Here is a 19,936-nt window from a genome sequence, read left to right as displayed (position 1 = left end):
CAGGGAAAAGAGAACATTTAGCAGTTCACTGTATACAGCTCTCATTTTGGACCTTCAAACTGAATTCACATTATGCTTTATTATTCAGATTTATAATCCCAAATTGTATGTCACTTTGAGGTTAGCCACTAAAAAAAAATAATATAACAAACCCCAACCAACCCAAATTCCATGTACTGCTTTACTTGTTGTTGTACCACACCATGTGAGACTAATTTTAATTAACCTTTGATTAGAGGTCTAGGATGATAAGCAAGCATACAAGATGCCTAAATCAGGTTCAATAAACAACAGATGATGTCTGGATTTTTCTATTGCACTTCATTCACTTTTGTCACTTTTTCCTGTAATAAGTGTAACTACTATTCCCAAGTGCATATGTACTTAAAAGGGGTTTTTAAATCATAGTTTCATATAGAAAAAGGACCATTTAACCTTTCAGAAAAGGACTAAAATCATACGTTACAGTGTTTGTAGCAGTATAAGTACAATATACATTAGTTTATAAACCAGGAATCAAGGTCTATATCCGTAACCAGTAGACAGAGCCATATTGCACTCAATGAACATATTCTGATTTACATCAGCCAGGGTTCTGGTCTGGTATACTACAGCTAGACTTAGCACTTTACATTACACAAAATTACATCAAATTAAATACAGCCATGACTGAAAGTGAAGGTTCTCTAAAGTGAAGGAGGAGCAATACTGTTTTACCTGACTTTCCTTGTTTGAACACCTTCTCCACAGTTCTCTTTTAAGTCCACATTCGTCACCTTGCAGATGCTCCAGGGCTCAGTAACCCATACGTACTGGCTGCAGTCACTGTGGCAGGGAACTACTTCATATACCTGGAATCCACACTGAGTGTCAGTTTCGTTGCACACAAGATAAACATGCAACAGTGATCATGCAAAAAAGGGTTAATGCTCTTTTTGGTAAGAACAACAAATGTAAGCTTGCTGATTTAGAGGCTGTAGTAATAATACAGATAAAATACTTGATAGAAAACTACAGAAATAACAAAAAGTCAGAAGCTAAGACATCTAATGACAGATTCCCTGGTTTTCTCTGCCTCTAAGCCCATGCTATGCCTTTTCCACCAATGACATCAACACAGCTAACATAAAATCTGTAACTAAGCTAGCTCACGGGTATATCTTTTAGAAAAACACTGCTAAAACACTGCTAAAACTCTGCTAAAACTTTACTTCTATCTTTCACATCTCTCCTCAACTATTCCATCCCACTGTTATTAGTTGTGGGGGTTTTGTATTTCTAAAGAGAGGTGAGCTCAAGGTAAATTATCCCAATATATACTTTATTTTTCATTGTGGATACTTAAAATCACTCTAATATATTTGTGTACCAGCATTAGTATTACATTTAAATTTGAATACAAATTTGAAATAGTATCTCATACAGTAATTTATACAGTGTTCCATATATTTTCTCAAACATACATTACAAAAAAAGGACAGGAAACGTAAACATTGGAGCACAATCAGGAAGCACATGTTAAGGTTATCTCTCTATTTTAGAAACTCTTACCTGAGCCTGAAGAAAGTATTTTCATGAACCCAAAAGAAAAACCAAAGATAAAAAGAAAGAATTATTAGAGTGAAGCATAGGTATTTAAATGGCATTCATTTAGCTTTTATCACAAACAATATTCTATGACTTCTGCCAAACAAAAGGCATTCAATTTTTCCTCTTGGATCTCCCTTACTGTCATGAGGCATTTTTGCAAGAAGTTTACCCTTGGAAGAAAATAAAAGTTTATAAATCACAACTGGTGGGAAGAGACTGTAAATTAGCCAGTCTCTTTCTCAGTCCCTAACACACGATAAAACTGTTTTCCCTTTTTGCCTATAATGAGCATCAACTCTTCACACAGTAGGGAACCCAGTTTCCCTAAGACAAGAGAAAATCCTCAGTGGTTTTGGAGGATACTGGACTTCTCTATTAATTGAAATTGTTCTGACAGCATTAAGTGCAATAGATTCAGGGGAATAAAAGGAACTGGCAGTTCTCATCCTTTCAAAGTTCCTAAGTCCTTCATTGAGTATCTTAATTACGCATAGGTTACTTAAAGCCCATTGCCTCAAATTTATCTTATACCAGCTAACTTCACATATCATTCTGGGTATCAAGTCGGCACAACTAATATTTCTAGACAATATAAGACATTGCCTTAAACAAGTCCTTGATTTCTTTTCAACAACACTTCTTGGGTAGAAAAAGAGGGCTGATGGTTTGATAGTTTATCAGTTAACCTGCAACAAAATACCTTCAGTCCCTGAAAAAATAATGCCTTGAACAATGAATGCATATAGAGTCTGATATATCACTATGCAGCTGATCAGCCCACGCACAAGAAGACAAGCATAGGCAGCATATTTGGGCTTTCTTTGAACTACACTAGCATTAACTCAAGCATAAAGATGGGTGGTGTAAATGCATGTTAAGGAAGGTACTGGACTCGTGCACAATTTGTAGTCACATGGGAAGTGGCACTTTACTTATTCTTGTCCAGGATTTCCAAAATGAGAATAGGGAAGCCTTAATTTAGGGAAACGTCTCTATATATCTCACCTTGGTTGGCATAAGAAGAAATACATAAACTCCGCATATTCAACAGCCTTTCCAGTAACATAAAAATTGGATATCTTGCCAGAAAGGCAAAGGAGAACTCTATATTGCATTTCATGTGTTTAGTGGTGTTTTCCTGACCCTACTGGCATTTTTGTAACTATGACTGCAGGCCATGGCAGTTGGGTAGTGTAAGGATCGCATACCCACCTGCTGGATAAGGGGGCAAATAATGCCTGAAGGCAATGAAGAAAGGGATGTCCTTATTTTCTCTAACAGTCTCAGATTAGCCTCTTCATTTGAAATCCTCTGAAGGCCATTGACATGCTTTTATAATAAACCTGACTCTACTATTATTGCAATTATGAAGATTTTTAGCCTAGTGAAGTGAGTACTAAGCAAGCTTCATTCAGTTGGAGTGTGGTTTGGGAGTCACCCTGGTATGCATGGCCCAGGAGGAAAGACGCTCAATGAGACATCTAGCATTCACTGTGTTCAGTCCCTCTCCAAAATACAGTCATACATGTCAGCCCTGAGAGATGCTGAACAACGTGCTCTTAAAACTTGAAAAACCTCTTAAGCACTTTATTTCCATATTTCACTAGCCTTACCATTAGAAAGTTTTCCCAAGGCTTAACCCAAATCTGCTTGCAGCAGTCTAAGCCTACTGCTTTTTATCTTATCCACGGTGGCCATGGAAAATGGATTATTTCCTCCTTCTTTGCAACAGCCTTTTATGTACACACATGCTAGCAGACTGCCAGCATCCTCCCTCCCATCTTCTCTTCCATTGGCTAGACAACATGTTGCAGTCTTTCCTCAGAGTTCATAATTCCTAGATCTCAGCTTATAGCATAGCCCCTCTGTACATCATCTTCCACATACTTGTGGGCACCAAAGACCCAGTCTAACCATTATGCTTTGTATGTATGCAAATAAGCGTTTTATATATATAAGTAATAAATACATAAATAAAACAAATTACATTTAATAATTGAAATAAGTATTCTGAAAAGTCAGTAGTTTTCCAGCTGAATGAATGGTGGATCACATTTATATTAAATAATTCACTTAAAATTAAAATGCATGTGCATTCCCTGCTTGTTTCTGAATTGACAGTGAATGTATTTAAAATTGAAAGATACAGCCTCTATATTCTTTGACATTCCTATCTTATCTGTAGAGCTCCCTTCTCATGAAATTACTATATTTCAATTTTATTTTTACAATAATTACATTTTGAATCATCTATTATTATTTGGCAACTACCATGTAAAATCGCAAATCAAATTCGAGTCAAACTACCGGTAGAGGGCAATAGTGTTGCATACAAGTGGCTAACAGCCTTCTAGCAAAATCACCTTTGATGCAGAAAAATACAAGCCTATTATGTACTACATGAATATTAAAGAAGGAAAAAGACTTCTGTATAGACTATAATTTGCTCCTATTGAAACACATTCCTCCTAATTTAAAGCATATTTACATGCTGACCCAAATCCAGCAACCCTCATTCTAGTTTGTATTTTAAGAAGCTCACAAACTTAGTTTATTAGCTGCAGTTTAACACTTATTATTTTCTAAATTAGAACTAATTATGTTCTCTAAAGTAGAAAATTAGATCAACAAGCCATTTCACTCTGTGCTAGCAAAATGTCAATAGGATAATATCAAGTACATGCATTTTTATTCAAATGAAAATTGACAGCACATTTTTTTTCAATCTTTGAATATTTACAGAGAAGACCGTGTGGCTGTTTAACATGCCTCTGCAGACTAAATTAAATTCAACAGTAATATGAATATAAATCAACTCTGAAGAGCATAAGTTAATTGACAAGGAAGGTTTTTCTTTCTAAAACTCCCCAAGCAAACAGGAGCAAACAAGCTTCAGGGGTTTGACTTGGACTAGTGCTACACTTGGTCCCAAAGACTAAATGCTCATTAGTGGTCAAAGCACTCCCAGTGTGCTCTTGGATCACAATTTCTGGCTTAGTTTCACTTGAAGAGGATCCAGACTGTGCAGGCAGACTGCTCCATACTGGAAAATCAAGTGCCGTTAGTGGGACAACTGGGAGATTGACTTCAGAAGTGCATTCCTGACTGGAACTGCAGTGTCAGGGCAAGTGTACCCAGAAGGTTAAGCTCCTGCTTGACTAAAACCTACTAAGGGACACTGAGATGATACTGTGTAAGCGTTTGAGAAGTTTTAATTTGCTTTCTGATCTGAGATGGTCAGGGAATGACACTAAGAATCTTACCAGTTTTAGCATCTGTAATGAAATATTTTACCCATTGTAAGAGAAGATTTTCAGCCACGTGGTCTTCACAATCTGCATGTAAGAATGTTTTATTGTCTCCAACCTGCAGTTCAGATAATGTGCTAAATTCTTGCAGATGAGGAAGTAATGAAGGTAGATCCTTTGCTGACTGAGGAAATCTAAGCCAACACATAGTCCTCCTCTTACCAGCATCTGCCCTTTATGTTGTATAGTTTTTCCACATGAAAAAACAATACAGCTAAAAGGGTTATCTGAGGTATGGAAAAAGCTATCTCTATAATGTAAATATAAATCACATTACCTGATTGACGTGATCTAGCTTTGGACAGGGTCTTCCACCATTGTAGGGTTTTTCACGGAGCCATTTAGACCGAACCTTTACCCCACTCCCACAGGATTTACTACAGCGAGACCAGTTGGACCACTCACTGAGTTTGCAGTCTGAGGGACATGGAATAATACAGGCTTCCTCAATATAACCTGTGTGAATGGAAAAGAAAGTGAAATCTCTTCAGCATGTCACTCTGCCACTTCTCCCTGAAGCCCTCGTCTACTTCATTTAGATTGTCCAAAGTTTGACTTGACAGGACTGTGTGAATAGAGAGATTTCTTCATCATTAGGGCTAAATTAAATTCTGCAGAAAACTGACACATATAGCTGCAGACTGTGTCAGAGTAGCAGCTGAGCATCCTCACTGCTATCTGATTAGGATTCACACTCCCCAGATTTCAGCATTCAAACTTTCTGACAGCTACAGTGTAATTGGCACTAACCGTCTCTTGGTTGCATCATTCTTACACTGTAAAAACAGGTGTTGGTTTTTTTTTTTTAAGGAAAAAAGGTTTAATTAAAAGCTCCTCCATAATTGTATCAAGTAATTCAGTTGCAGTTATACATCAAAAATCCAACTGAATCAAAAGATATGCATCTTACCAGCCTGGAGCAAGGGAACTTAACACCTTGTGACCTTTCTAAGGCTAGAAAGAGAGAGTGGCCTGCCACATTAATGATCTGCCGATTAACAACCATCTGCCCCCAGTAGCACACTGAATGATTGCACTGAATGGAAAAACAGATGTTTGGTTTGGATAAGTCATCTGTCCTGAGAGGTTGGAAAGGGGCATGACATGGTCTGCAGGGAGTAACATGAGGCCTCAATTCACTAAATAAGTGAAAATGTCTTTCTTTCAAAAGCAACATATGTCATACCTCTACAATAAGTATCATTTATGGCAATATTTACAGCAGAAGCTATAAAACCTCAAATAAAAAGCTGGCCTTTACTGCATTTTTACTACAACTATACCCTAAACCTATATGAACTCTCCTCTCCCCGTTCCTGTGTCAGATCTGCAATGTATTTACTGTTGGCATGTGCAATGTCAATGCATTTAAAAGTGAATTAAAATATTTGATGAACACAGTTGCAAAATTAACACTTACTTGGGTAAGATCATTCTCAAATGATTGGCACAGTTTGCTAGGCATGGTTTCAAATGTTTCTCACATATCTCGATTTTGTTTCAGTTTGAAAGCAACCACTGTCATTTTCATCAGAGCTGATGTTAGCAGTTTTATGTTTTTAAACTGTACTTCTAAGTAAAGCTATTCTGTCTCTTCTAAAAGCAACCAATACCAGACAATCACAAGTTGTGTAGAGAATCAAAACACCTAAAAGATTTAAATTCTATATATGTATTACTAGTTGCTTCAATTAATTTGTTTTAGATATGAAGAACAGAAGTGTTTGGGGTTTTTTAAACATACAGTAACATTCAGAATATTTTATGGTCAAATTCAGGTGATGATTTTATCCTATATAGCTTTCCTCTGTTTGGAAGTGTTAAATAGTTAAATAAATATACAGAGCACATCCTGAATTTGAGCACTGCAAAACTACTGTTCACCAAATGTATCTTCCTTAAAATGGCTAGAACATTATTAGCTTGAATTACAAGCATATTTATTAAATGTTTCTTGCCATTTGATTGATCAGCTCAGTGATATCGTATGAAAGGTACACTGTGTTAGACAAAATATATTTTTGAAGATCATATCATGCGTATCAGAGGTGGTGACATAGATTGCCCTGCAGTAGTAAATGCAAGATTGATTACATTTCACCTTACCTGACATCTCTGAGTAAGTCTCAGAAATCAGATGCACCCTATCTCAGAGCCCCATCCTACACTGAACTTTGATTGCATAAATATCAAACTCTCAATCTTCACCAGAAATGAGCTTTTAATGAGCCCTCTTAGGTGCTATACAAAACCATATACTCACAGAATCAATGAACTACTGAATGAAAATGGAGAATAACAAAAAAGTTAAAAGAAACAATTCCCTCCAAGCAATAAGTATTTAGTGATATTTATTGTCTGATAGAACTAAGTGAAGATTTTACTGCCCTATGAATTTTCTTGACATTCTGAAATGCTGCCTTTACTTTCAATATAAATTCTAAGTATTTTTTTTTCTAGAGAAACCTTTCTACTGTAACACAGTTATGCCATTTATAATTTCTTAAATTTCTGCCTCTATAATTAATGTCTGGAAGAAACAAATTCAAGTTGTTTTAAATGTATTGTACGTCCTTAAGTAGGTAACTTTAACCAGTACAGGCTGCTTCAGGAAGACGTTATTTTAAGGACTTCCATAAACCTCTGAGCTATTTTAAATTTGTTTTAATTAATCTCAAAGGGATCTTCCCAATCTCCCCCAATCATAGAAAAAGATCTTCTCCAGGATATCAAGACGTTTTGGGACTTGGATAACTCTAGTATGGGAATACATTGTAGCCTACCAAAAGGAGCCTGTGTGGAACATACTAAACTAAAATGATTGACAAATTAGAAACTATTTTGCTGTATTTCCCTTCAGCTCATCCAAACAAGGACAATAAAGATTTTTTTGAGATAATAAGAATGTTAGCCAAAAGGTTAACAAGATGTTTAGAATTTTGCAGACAGATGCTGTATCAAATACATTATACTATAAGCAAGTCCCAGGTAACATTTTAATTACACTGAGCTATAGTGCAAGTGATTCCATAAAATATCAGATGAAACCATACCACTCAGCAACCTTTTTGCACACTATCTGTGAAACAGCTACATTGAAGTCAGCCACTAAAACTGTTTGGTGTAGAATGCAATAAAGCCAGAAGAGCATTGTATTACAGGTATAGTGCCTTAGTAAGAGTTATAATATGGAAAACTACGAGGTTGCTTCTTGTATGTTAATGCATTTTGGAGAGGATGTAGTGGGCCAGCTGACATTTACCACCCACTTTATAATGAAAAAATACTGAACTGCAATCTTATACCGGGTCCTTAATCCTACAAGCTTCATGGAATAGCTTCTGCTCACCATACAGCTCTTTCCTATGCCATCTTTAGGATATCTGGCCTATGATGCTCTCCTCTCCTCCCCCTCCTTCCTATTTCCTTGGAAAAGCTGGCATCAAGACCCAAACTCTACATGTGAAAATTAACCAGCTGAACAAGAACAACGGAAAAGACACATGAAGAAGAGAACAAGAATGGAGTCAATCACTGAAGGCATAAAAAGAAGCTCTACAAGGTAGGAAGGCCTGGAGCTACTGGAAATGTGGAACATTTTTGAAGAGTGGAGAGAAAAACCACTTACTATTATGCAAGATGCAAGACAAGCATAAAAAAATCCTAGCCACTGGTATACTAAGAACACTGGATAAAAAATAGGTCAAGGACATGAACAGAATAAAGGGATCCAGAAAGGAGTTTCACAGCTTCCAAGCCTTCTCCAAATAGAAGGAAAAGAAAATAAATGAGTGTAGTTACTTTTCAGGACAGAGTCAGAAGTCAAAACAACAGAGGAGACACAAGATGACAGAGAGACTGAGGGGGAATAGAGGAAAGGGTAAGAAAAGACAGGTGGAGGGAAGAAGAAAATAAATAGCTCAGAACATAGAGTAATTGTAAAAGAATTGTAAAGACGTACTGCATAGGGATAGAAAACAAAGAAAGAAGAGAAAAGATATTAACATCCTGCCAAAACTAGTATCTTGGTGAAGCACAAACAGAATGCAATGCCCTAAAGAGCCTACACTGGTATCTCCTGACCAGACAGTGAAATGTAATGAAGAATGTTCCCACAAATAAAAACAGAGAACAAAGGGAAAAAATAAAAAGACTGTGGCCTCTGATTTGCGTTGTATAGGTAATTAGTGTGTAGATGGAAAATGACCCTGATATATTTGACATCAAAAAGTTTTTGGCATATTCAACCCTTGGCATCTTCTTTGCCTTTCAGGTGTCTCACTATTTCACTTAACAGATTATTTAGCATTTAGCTGTGCCACTGGACTCCCTTAGAACCCAGGCAGAAGCAGACTTCAAATTGCTTGCAGATATTTCTCTACCCAAGAAAGAAGACTGAATTAAAAAAAAAAAAAAAAAATTACTTGTTGCAAATTACTTGTTCCACTCCATTTACTACCCATCTGATGGTACTTTTCAGAAAAAGCTTCTCTGGAGCATGTCATCACCTCAGATGCCTTTCTGTGTGTATGATGTCAACATATCTTTTACAGTGATTAAGGATGATAATCTCCAGAAGCTCATAGCAATCGCCCCTCAAATCCAAGAAAGCAGATGTTCAGGAACGTTGAAAAGTTTATACACTTCTTTTTGGTTGTTTTTGTTAAATTCCAGTTGCTTATATTTGTAAACTTTGTCCATGCTGTAAAAATTTTAGCAAGTGAGAGGAAAGCATATTGTGATATAGAAAAAATACATGGAAAACATAGCAACACAGAAACCAGAAATATTACATTAAAATGGGACTGGTGATGCAGATACATAGTTTCTGACATGAAAAGGATATGAATCAGCCATTTTTCAATTTCCAGTCTTGTTTCCACTCTGATCTAATCATCCTTGAAAGGGTGCCCCTTGTGTTAGCATAAAATCTTATTAAAGAAACAGTCCTCTAATATGTGGACATGTGAGTATCTGTGTGGTGGAATATCACACCATTATATCACACGGACAGGTTGTGTAATATAATTGCAGCAAATGTCATGCTAGAACCTTGAGGTTTAAAGAACAAGCAAGAAATTACCAAGGTAGAAATACAATAGATGCAGAGAGAAGGAAAGAATGAAAGCAGTGAAATGGCTATGAAGAAGACCTGAAGAAAAGAGTGTGAAGGTGAGGGAGGGACAGTGAAATAGAAGACCAACACTGTAAAGGTTGAAGATATGTTCTCTGGACATCAGCAGTTCATGTTTTGCCTGCTGTTTCTCCTCCTGACTGAAGTCTTTCACTGCATGCTTACTGCAGCTCTTCCTGCTCCCCACAATGTGAGGCATGTTGGAAAGTTAAGACCTTGGGATACTGTGGTACAGAGCATTGGCCCTGCATGGTCCGGAAGGGTATTGGAAAGAGATGCCCATTTCTTAAGGCCTATTCCTTTTCCCAGTGCAGTAGTTTCTCAATTATTTCAGCTCCTGTCAGCTGAACTTCACAAGGCTGTGAAATGGGCAGTTGTCTACTATGAGCGAGAACATGGCCATTCTATCATTAAAGATTTATTACTGAACCACAATTTAACAAATGGCTTTGAACCACTAGGACTATGAACTGAACTCATTAGTGAAAGGGAAAGGTTTACTGTCCCGTTGCTAATTGGCTATAAAATCTGGACTCCTAGAACAAAGTCACTAATAGATGTAATGGATAATTTATAATGGAGAACTTTAATAGACTTCACACTTTGTCTAATGACAAAGCAGGTTAAGTAGGCGGATATAAGATTTTTCCCCACAGACTGCACCTGCAACACATTAAGAACAGACTGACAACTTAAGTTGAAGGGTGCAGACATAAAGAACATTTTAGAAAGTGTTTACATGAACTCTTTTGTCCTTAGGACTGACAGAGTTATGCTCCTGCTTTTATGACTAAAATGTCATGCTATGTATCCAAGAAAAAAACTGCAATGTCAGAATGGTTTATGTTCTTCAACACAGATTTTTTTTCAAGGAAATATAAAGTTCTTGGATCTCATCTTCCAGGACAAAGAAATATACAATTATTTGCATTTCACTTCTAACAGAATATATGTATTTCTTGAGACTATTTATATTGCTGCCTTGCCATGGAAAGATAAATTGAACTCCATAAGACTTTTTTCTTTTTTTTTTTCAGGATTACCTTTCAAAACCTCAAAACCTGAGAGAAATTGTTAATGCTTAACTATCTTCTGCATCAGCATTTCTCTCTGGTGTACTAACTACAGGACTTCAGGTTGATGGATGACTGCTTCATGACTGATGTCCTGTTGATGGGGCAGATATGGTGGCACCATACTGCAGAGGCCTAAGATAGTGTTTCTGGTGCAGGGCTATAGGTAGCATATTTCTAGAGAACACACAACAGGATAAATATTGCATCTTGTATATATTAAAAAAAAAAAATCTTAGAAAAGATACAATCTATGAAACAGCAAAGTATCCTAATAACAATTTGAGAACCCAAGCCTACTACCGTACTAGATTAGAATCTTCTATGGGAAATTTATTTATTTTAGAATAAACACACAACAGAAAGTCTCAATTAGATTTTAACACTCTGCTATTTTTTTGTTGGTAAATTTGCATTGCTTCAAGTTAGAATGTTGAAAGTAAAAAAAAAAATATTTTAAAAAATCCTGATACAAGTGGATACAGCAAGTTCTAACTGACATCTTGGACCCTGTAGACTCTGTTATAACATACGAGATTTTAGTATCACACACATAAGCAATTAAATACAAAATTCCTCGATTCACATTGATACTCCTAGCAGCTGTTGTAAAAGTATTCACTGATACGCAGATATTCCTCTCTAATCCCCCGCATAAGCCTTGTAGCCACAAAGGGCTTTGTAGAGTCAGCACAAATCAATGCATCTCATTTAATTAATGCTAAAGGGGGAAATAATCTCACACTAATAAGGCAGCAGACAAACTATCCTGGCCTGCTTGACTGTGCCTAAGGTCTTAACAGTGAACTGACATGAATTAAGAATGGTAATACGACCTATATAAAAATGCTGCATCTGTCCGCCATGCTACTATGTTTGCCTTCACTATGCGCACACAAACACAACCACCGCTCAGCTTATGTGGGTCATGATTTCTAACTGATATATGATGAAGGAAAACTAAATATTGAAGAGTAAATAGTGTAGTTCATAAGCATGACAGTGGCCTGCTTTTGAGTTTTTGTCATGAAAATACCAAGGTACAGTTTAAAGGGACCATGAAGAGATTCTCTTTCAATTTTTTTCACAAATACACTGAAACAGATTGTTGGCAGACACATGTCATTATCCACAGAGCTCTAGTATGCTAGTGATGACAGGGATAAAGCTATGAACAACAACTGCTGCTTTTCTAATGGAAAAAAACCTCACACTTGACTATCAAGCGAACAATACATTTTTGTATTTCTCCAGTAAAATTACCTATGTAGTACTGAAACAAAGCAGGAGCCAGAGAAAGGGCAATTTATGGGTATTCCATTAAGGAAAACAGGTAAACAGCAGCTCAGCTATTGCTTTTAGCTGACATTACCACATCTGCTGACAACTGTCAGATGTTAGCTCCTGCCCACACTCCACAGAACTGGTATGGCTGAAAAATACCAGTGGCAGGATATTTCAAATGGCTGCTGAATGGTGCTAACTCTTTCATCAATAAATTTAGCTCAAATTTGAAAGAAAATAAGAAAAAAGCCACCTTGTCCCCCTGCAGCTGAAACTTAGGTCTATTTTCAGCTGTTAGTTTGGGATTTCTTTTGAAGCACCTGTTAAGCTACAGAAAGCTAAGGACCCTCTTCAGAAAGGCTCTGCCCTCTGCTTCTCCAGTGTTCTCACTTAGAAGTAACAACAGATTTATTTAACCATATTTTGCCTTTCCTTTTTTGTTACGGTCACTCCTGTCTTTTTGAGAAACTTGTTCGCACTTGGGACTTTAAAACTGCACCCATAATTTCAAAGATTATCACAAGAATCCTCTTATGAGTCTACTAATTTAGGGCCTTCCTTGTGTCACACCCTTCCTTTAGCTCCTCAGTGTCTGTGAAACTGTTAGTTAAATCTTCTCAAATCTTTTGAAAATGAGATGTGTCAAGCAGTAAAAAGAGCCCTGAAGTATTTATTCTTCTGCTCCTGTTTACCTTTTCTTTTCTGAGTAAGTCAACTGAATTGTGATTCTAAGCACACAACTTTTCACAAAACAAACAGCTTATGAATTTTTTGGCACTGCAGAGCAGGTCTGTCTTCTGATTCTTCCCACTCAAAACAGCATGACTTGCAACACTGAACCATTCGTGGCCTCATAAATTTACACAACAGTATTTACATAAAATTTTTGACAGTCTTACAATTTTATTTTCTTGTGCATTTTAGTATATCACACAACACATCCCATGATATATTAATAACATCACTGTGGGTGTAGTTTGCCCCTCCTGTCAGATTTAGAGGATGTCGTAACAAGTGAAGAAGTACAATTATCCCCATTTCCCACCTCATGATTTCATAGTGTCAGGAGATAACAAAAGTTCAGGTAAAAGTTGGACACTGCACAGGAAACATATTTCCTTAAATAATGGTCTCGATTTCTCTCCTAGTCCAAGCTAATTCGCCAAATGCTATCCCATAAAAACTGTGATTACATACTATACTACTTGTAAAAGAAATAACAGACTCACAGGAACTAACAGTAAAACAGATTTCTGAATAAAGCAGATAACATAGCAGACAAACCTGACTCTTCTTCTTTGGATCAGTTACAAAAATCAGTGAAAAAGTCAGTGTTACCATTTCCATAGGGAAATAAGCAACTCTGTTGGAATTTACAAAAATAACCCAAACAGGCTTGAATTATGAGTCCTGTCAAGTTTAGCTTGAAAAACTAAAAACAGATTGTTGGGAAGCTACGAGGCACTTTTATTTGCTAGCAGGTGGGGTAACTATTGTGATACCACAGAAGTACCTTGTTGGTTTGGCATAACATAGCTTTTATGTTTGTTCTTAAAGAAAAAAACCAAACAGCACACTGAAATCTAGAGATGATGCCAAACTGAAGAACTGTCATACACCAAGGGCATGAAAATAGCAATAAAAACATCATAAATACTGGCAAGATATAAAATAAGATTTAACTGGCAAAATAGCAGTTTATACATGTTGAGAAAAATAAAACAAATCATCAGAACGTAATTTGTGAATACAAAGAGGATATTCAGAAAAGGCAGCAGACATATACTGAAATTAGATTGAAACATCTATACCATTTGTTCTAGCCCCCTTGTATCTGCAAAAGTATGCTAAAACTGGCAAAATGCTGAAGGCAGAAAATAAATTAGAAATAATCTGTACTATGTCTATGTACAACACCCATCAAATAGATTTTTTGTTCTAGAAGAGCTACTGGAAAGGAAACCATAATTTTAGTGACATATTCCTTAGCATCAGTTTAATTCCTTACCATCAAAGTCAGGTTAGATACTTCATTCCCTGTACACCTAAAATTCCCGTCAAACAATTTTAGGAAGTGCAAGGAATGCAGGATTAGCTCAACAGCAATTCCAAGCTTCATCTGCCCATGCACTACACCATGGACTAAGATAAAGGTACTCTCTCCTTCAAATGGAACTGATGAGAAAACACACACAGATGCCTTGTGCTTTACTATCAAAACCAGGTAATGAAATGGGGGGCAGGGAGGGGTGTGTGTGTGGAATCAAAAAAACAGACACCTTAATAAACTGATCTAGAAAGAAAGAATTCAGAACAAAACAACCCCCAAAAACAAAAGGTTCAGGCTTCCCAACCTACAATAAATATAGTAATGACTCACAAACATTTCCAAAGAGAGCTAAAAGAGACTTCAAATCTCCGGTCAGAAAAATGGAATGGAACTGCAGAAAGAAAAAACAAACCAAAGCAATGCGATATTGTGTTTTGGGAAGGTTGTCTCTGGAGCCTGCTAGTGCTAATAGCACGTAATTGGTAGCCCTGCCTATAGTAGGTATAGTAACAATATACTGTTAGTATCTTTTCTGCTGGTTTATTATTCATTGTGGTCACTGTCAGTGTAGCCGACATTCACTTATAAACCCCATTAGATTAGAAATTGCCATCATGAAGAGTTATAAACTAAGATGGTTGAGAATATCCTTTTTTTCCCATTTTTTACTCCTCTTTTAAATCTCTCTGATTCTTGCAACGGAATTGCATCTCAAGGTGCGCTGCCAGGGCTTGAAAGCAGCTACGTCCATTCTCATTCTACACAAAGAAAGAGTTCCTACCTGTTTGTGCAAGCTACTTCAAGCAGCACATTACCTACTACATACACCACCCACAATTTGCTCTTGGACAGACAGCTTCTTCCCTCATGTGTCTTCCCTTGGATGTTGACACAAAACCTTACAGTCTCCATTCTTCAAGTCTACGAAAACTGACTGGCAGTAGGCCATCAGTCCCTCTAGTTTCCCATGGACTTAAGTTCTTCTATAATTTTCCACTTTTCAAAGGTCACTCTGGACTTAGTGCTGAAAGAATGCTAATTTCTAACATAGTGTCACATATAGTTGAAGTTTAAAAAAATCAACAAAGAAATAGGAAAAATTTTCAGTTCTGTATTTTATAACCATGTCTTCTGAACAATTCAGATTGTTCCACGACTTTTTTTTCAGCATTCCCTACCAGCTTTCTGAGTTTTCTAATTCCCTCAGGACAACTACCCAGCCCAGGCAGATCTGTGCTCACACAACTGCTGGTCATTAGAGGTAGCTGCGTCTTTTGGTACTACAACGATGGCAAATGGTCCTGGTCAGGCTAAGCAAGTGTAGCATGTCCTCTTTAGACTAAACAAAAGAACAAAACTAAACCTTTGCAGACCTCAACCCAGAGCAAACAGCTGAGAACAGAATTAAAGAACATTCTCAGAGTAGAAAGAGAGATTTCCTGTCCCATGAGAGTTTAGGATTTAGACTTTGTCATTCAGATGTATTTATACAAACTTATCTTTCAGTATGAGTTAACTACAGCAAAAGAGGATTTTGAATAAGAATAAACATGGGAGAAAATTCTTCACAAAACTATCTTCCAGCTTTGTTTTGAGGTATTAAGCTGAATGTTTACTTTTCCATCGAATCACAAAGATATGCTACAGCTTGGCTTGATACATTCAGTTTCTGATTTATGATAGCTCTAAACAGGAATTAATAGTGCTAATTAAAATCCCCTTAAGTCATGCAATTTCTTTGATTAGCTATTTTAGCTTTATCTAAGTAAATAAATGAAATTTCTGTTATCTTAATTTAACATTAGAAAGTAGAATACATATACAAATTAATTTTACAGTGACCTTTTAATGGCACTGAGACTAACATCCAGCTTTTTGTACCTGTCCTGGTTTCAGCTGGGATAGAGTTAATTTTCTTCCTAGTAGCTGGAATAGTGTTATGTCTTGTCAGTGATGTAAATTAGCACATTTCTGGCTCACTGAAAATCAGAAAGTGCCAGTTTTGATCCTAACACTATAGATGTGTCCACTTTAGGAAGGAACACCGTTGCCTCCAGGAGCAATGTGAATACAAAGAATATAAAGTCTTTAAACATCCTAGTTTTACAAGTGTTGTGTGCTGTCAAACTCAGGTCAACACACGCCTGTTAAAGTGCTAAAGAGGAAATGGTAGAGATAAGGCTATTTAAGGAGATTAAAGCTATCTAAAGAATCTGCGGAAATAATTTCAGCCTTTCCAAAATAGTCCTGTGCTGTCCCTGTTTATTTTTTGAGCATCTGGCCGTTCTAAATGGCTGTATTCTCCGATTTGCAGGTACAATTATCAGGAAAAACAAGAAGATTTTACTTTTATCTATTAAAATACCTAGTTAGTAATTTACCATGATCTTACTTTTAAATATTGTACTATAGTAATCAGTAAAAATTAAGTTTAGTATTTTGTTAGTTAGCAAAAACATGTGCTGGGTTTGAAGGTATCTTGGGATAAAATGCAGCCTAAGCAATAAATATTAATCTGGTAATTCTACCTGTACACATATTATGTTAAATGAAATAAAGCAGATAAGTAAACAGATGAAAGAAAAGAGGTTTCTAAATACCGTGACTGTTGCATCGTGATGTTTCCACAAGTCGATTGTTTTGGTCATAGCATGCCATGGCCTGGTAACGGTAGCCTTGTCCACATTCCTTAACATCTCCTTGTACCTTCATTCCCAGCAATGCTTCCATCTTACCCTCTGGTAAAATACAGTCTGACCAATTTCCCACAGGCTGAGCACTGTACTTGTCACATGGGCAAAACTGATTCTCAATCAGAGGATACAACTGGGAATTTTTACATTTATCCCTTTTCTTACTTTTTCCTAGAAAGAAGAAATAATTATTTTAGAAAGTTTGTATCAGTTTACATGTGCCCCAAAATTTCATTTAGGCTTCTGTAACAAGTGCTTGCAATCAAATACATATGCTTAAAACTAGTTATATTAATGTTTATTCATTTAGGTAAATTACTTGAATTTCTAAAGTAGTGGATGCCTACATATTGCACAAAGGCAACATCTTTTAAAATAAAGCCATATACTTATATTTACTTTGGATAAAAGTGCTTGGGGAGTACAGTTTGGAAAAGTTAGCAATTAAGCAAATATACCCTTTTTCTCCCATTTCATCAGCAGTGTGCAGTCCAGTAAAAAAGAAATTGTCTCTGGATAAAGCTTTCTCAAGTTGAAGGAAATTGCAGAAGGAAGTAACATGCATCTTTGTTACAGTTGTACCTTCTTTCAAAATGTCAAAATCCTTTAATGTCATCACCTGTTATTGTAAATTTGTTAATAATTACCGTTCTTCCTCTCTAATAGAATAAGCTCCTTCTGTGAGTTTGTTTCTTTTCAAACCTCTTCTTGTTTTCCTTCCCCAACTGGAGCATAGCCATCCACTCATCTTCCACTTCCCATTAAATCTATTTTTAATCTTCTCTTTGGTAAAGTTTGCTTGGTTTTCCTTTCCATACTAATCAGTTCATATATATTAATGTCAAAGTCTTTGCAAAAGTATTTTTTTAAATGCTTGTTACTTAGATACTAGTGTAAATTAACATTCCGTAGTATTTTCCTTGCTATTCAAAACAAAGCACTGGACACAATTTTGCAGCACCCTTAGTGCTTATATTTACTACTGCCTTCATTTAGAATAGAAAAAAGGTACCTAAGAAAAAGTTCTTCTTTCTTTTGACAACACAACTTCATACTAAAAATACACTTCTTCTCCTCATTTTCACCATAAATAATTATGAATTCACTCCAAGTCAGCTTTACATGTTAGCCTGGATAACACATTGCCACAGAGAATATACCACAGCACATATCACAGCCTTAGCAAGTTTGAAGAGGTAACTTAACTCAGGACAGGGAAGTATCTCAGTGTTAACAGTGTGGTAAGAGAATCTGTTCTTTCTTGCTTTGTTTTTAAAATAAATAAAAAAAAAATTGTTAGTCAAGTGGGGTTTTTTCCCTTGCAAGAATTAAACCTGGCATAAAGTTCACTGGAGTTATAAGACAGTCACAGTGAGCCCTATTGAAGATCACGGATTATTCATCGTCCATAGGTCTTCTGATTTACAGGGTATGGAGCAGGGGATAGGGTTTGGATCCTATCACATTCTTTCTGAGGCTGCTAATGGGCACCCCCCCTTAGCTAGCTTTCCTCCACCACAGACAACACAGACTAATTAGCAAACAGTGCTGTGACAGGGGCCAAGTCTCACTCTTGAGGTTTCAGTTCAGTTATAATTTAGAAGCAGAGCAGGATTTTCCTCTTCATTTCATGCAGAAGAAGTAATAATAATAATAACAACACCACCACCACCCACCACATATTAAAAAGAAGTTGAAGAAAAAAATGTTTCAAAGTGGGTGTCCGTCACGTGGAACAAAGAAAAGTTTGTAGTAAGGAGTTGGGCATCATTGGAAAACCTTTTATTCTGTTAACTAAACCTCAAGAGTTTTCAAGGGCAGAAATTAAGAGCATTCTAAATAAGGCAGAAAATTAAGCAACGTGTTGCCTTATGTAGTGATCTGAGCAGCTGGATAAAGGCAATGGAAGAATGGAGAGCACAAAGAACTGAGAGCAAACATTCAGCCAGGGAAAGGACTGGCTTAATCATAAACCTGACATTCAAGACTGCAGCTAAGAAGTTCAAAAGAGGTAAACCAAAGCTTAAGGCTGAAAATGATGATCTATGGCAAGAGGTGGAAAAGCACTTAGCTGCCATCGTAATTCTAAATGCACCAAAACACCATCAAAGAGGGAAGTCCTGGTGTAGGCAAGACCAGAATTAGGAAGAGGAATGCAAGTGGGTTAATACCTGATCCTGTTAAGGACAGATGATTGTTGATTGGTCTGTCACCAATTTAAAAAAAAAAAAAAAAAAAAATCCACTTTCACTAGATTTTCTATTAAAAGGTTTTCTATTGAAAGCTCCAGGAGAATTTCAACAAAATTTTTGTTCTCAATTACAGTTCAGTGTAAAAAAAACAAAACCAAAGAAAATAGACCCAATTCAGTCTGGTTAGACAGTGATGGCAAGATACGGCTTGTTCACAGAACTGTGTTGCTGAGGAATCAAAACAAATTGCAGACCTACTCCCTAAACTCTTAGCTGAGAAAACATACATAAATCAAGAAAATGTAAATAATTAATAGGGTCTGTGGCCACTCTGGTTTACATTTTCAGTTTTCCAAATCTAGTTTCTAGTGTCTTAGTAGAATTAAACTTGTTTAACCTTATTTGGGACTGAAAGTGATTTGAGAGTGATGTGAAGAGATTTCCTACCCCAGGACTTCTCTGAGTGTCTTACACTACATCGTGTTGAAGACCCCAAGGTCTTTGGCTTTTTACGCCATTAAGACAATCAGTTAGTGTTTCTGAGTTACATGCTTTTCAACATTCACTAAATTGTCCAAAATTTGCCTGAAAACTATCAGTAAAATAAAGTTT

The 19,936-nt window shown here is 36.5% G+C and overlaps 1 protein-coding gene across 5 annotated transcripts in view; it reads right to left on the bottom strand.

Moving 5' to 3' along the window:
* THSD7A (thrombospondin type 1 domain containing 7A) overlaps positions 1 to 19,936 on the bottom strand; it is a 308,856-nt gene that overhangs the window by 28,631 nt on the left and 260,289 nt on the right. For all 5 annotated transcript variants that reach the window (XM_030008044.1, XM_030008047.1, XM_030008048.1 and 2 more), the window contains 4 exons: positions 17,040 to 17,303; positions 5,176 to 5,354; positions 1,552 to 1,557; positions 718 to 851 (listed from right to left, as the gene is read on the bottom strand). In XM_030008044.1, the coding sequence (XP_029863904.1) occupies positions 718 to 851; positions 1,552 to 1,557; positions 5,176 to 5,354; positions 17,040 to 17,303 (583 nt within the window). The remainder of the gene's footprint in view (positions 1 to 717; positions 852 to 1,551; positions 1,558 to 5,175; positions 5,355 to 17,039; positions 17,304 to 19,936) is intronic.

The sequence above is a fragment of the Aquila chrysaetos genome, chromosome 3 (assembly GCF_900496995.4).
Source record: "Aquila chrysaetos chrysaetos chromosome 3, bAquChr1.4, whole genome shotgun sequence".
Lineage (NCBI taxonomy): Eukaryota > Metazoa > Chordata > Aves > Accipitriformes > Accipitridae > Aquila > Aquila chrysaetos.
The sequence above is the reverse complement of the archived record's forward strand: the minus strand, read 5'-3'. Positions and strand labels throughout refer to the sequence as shown.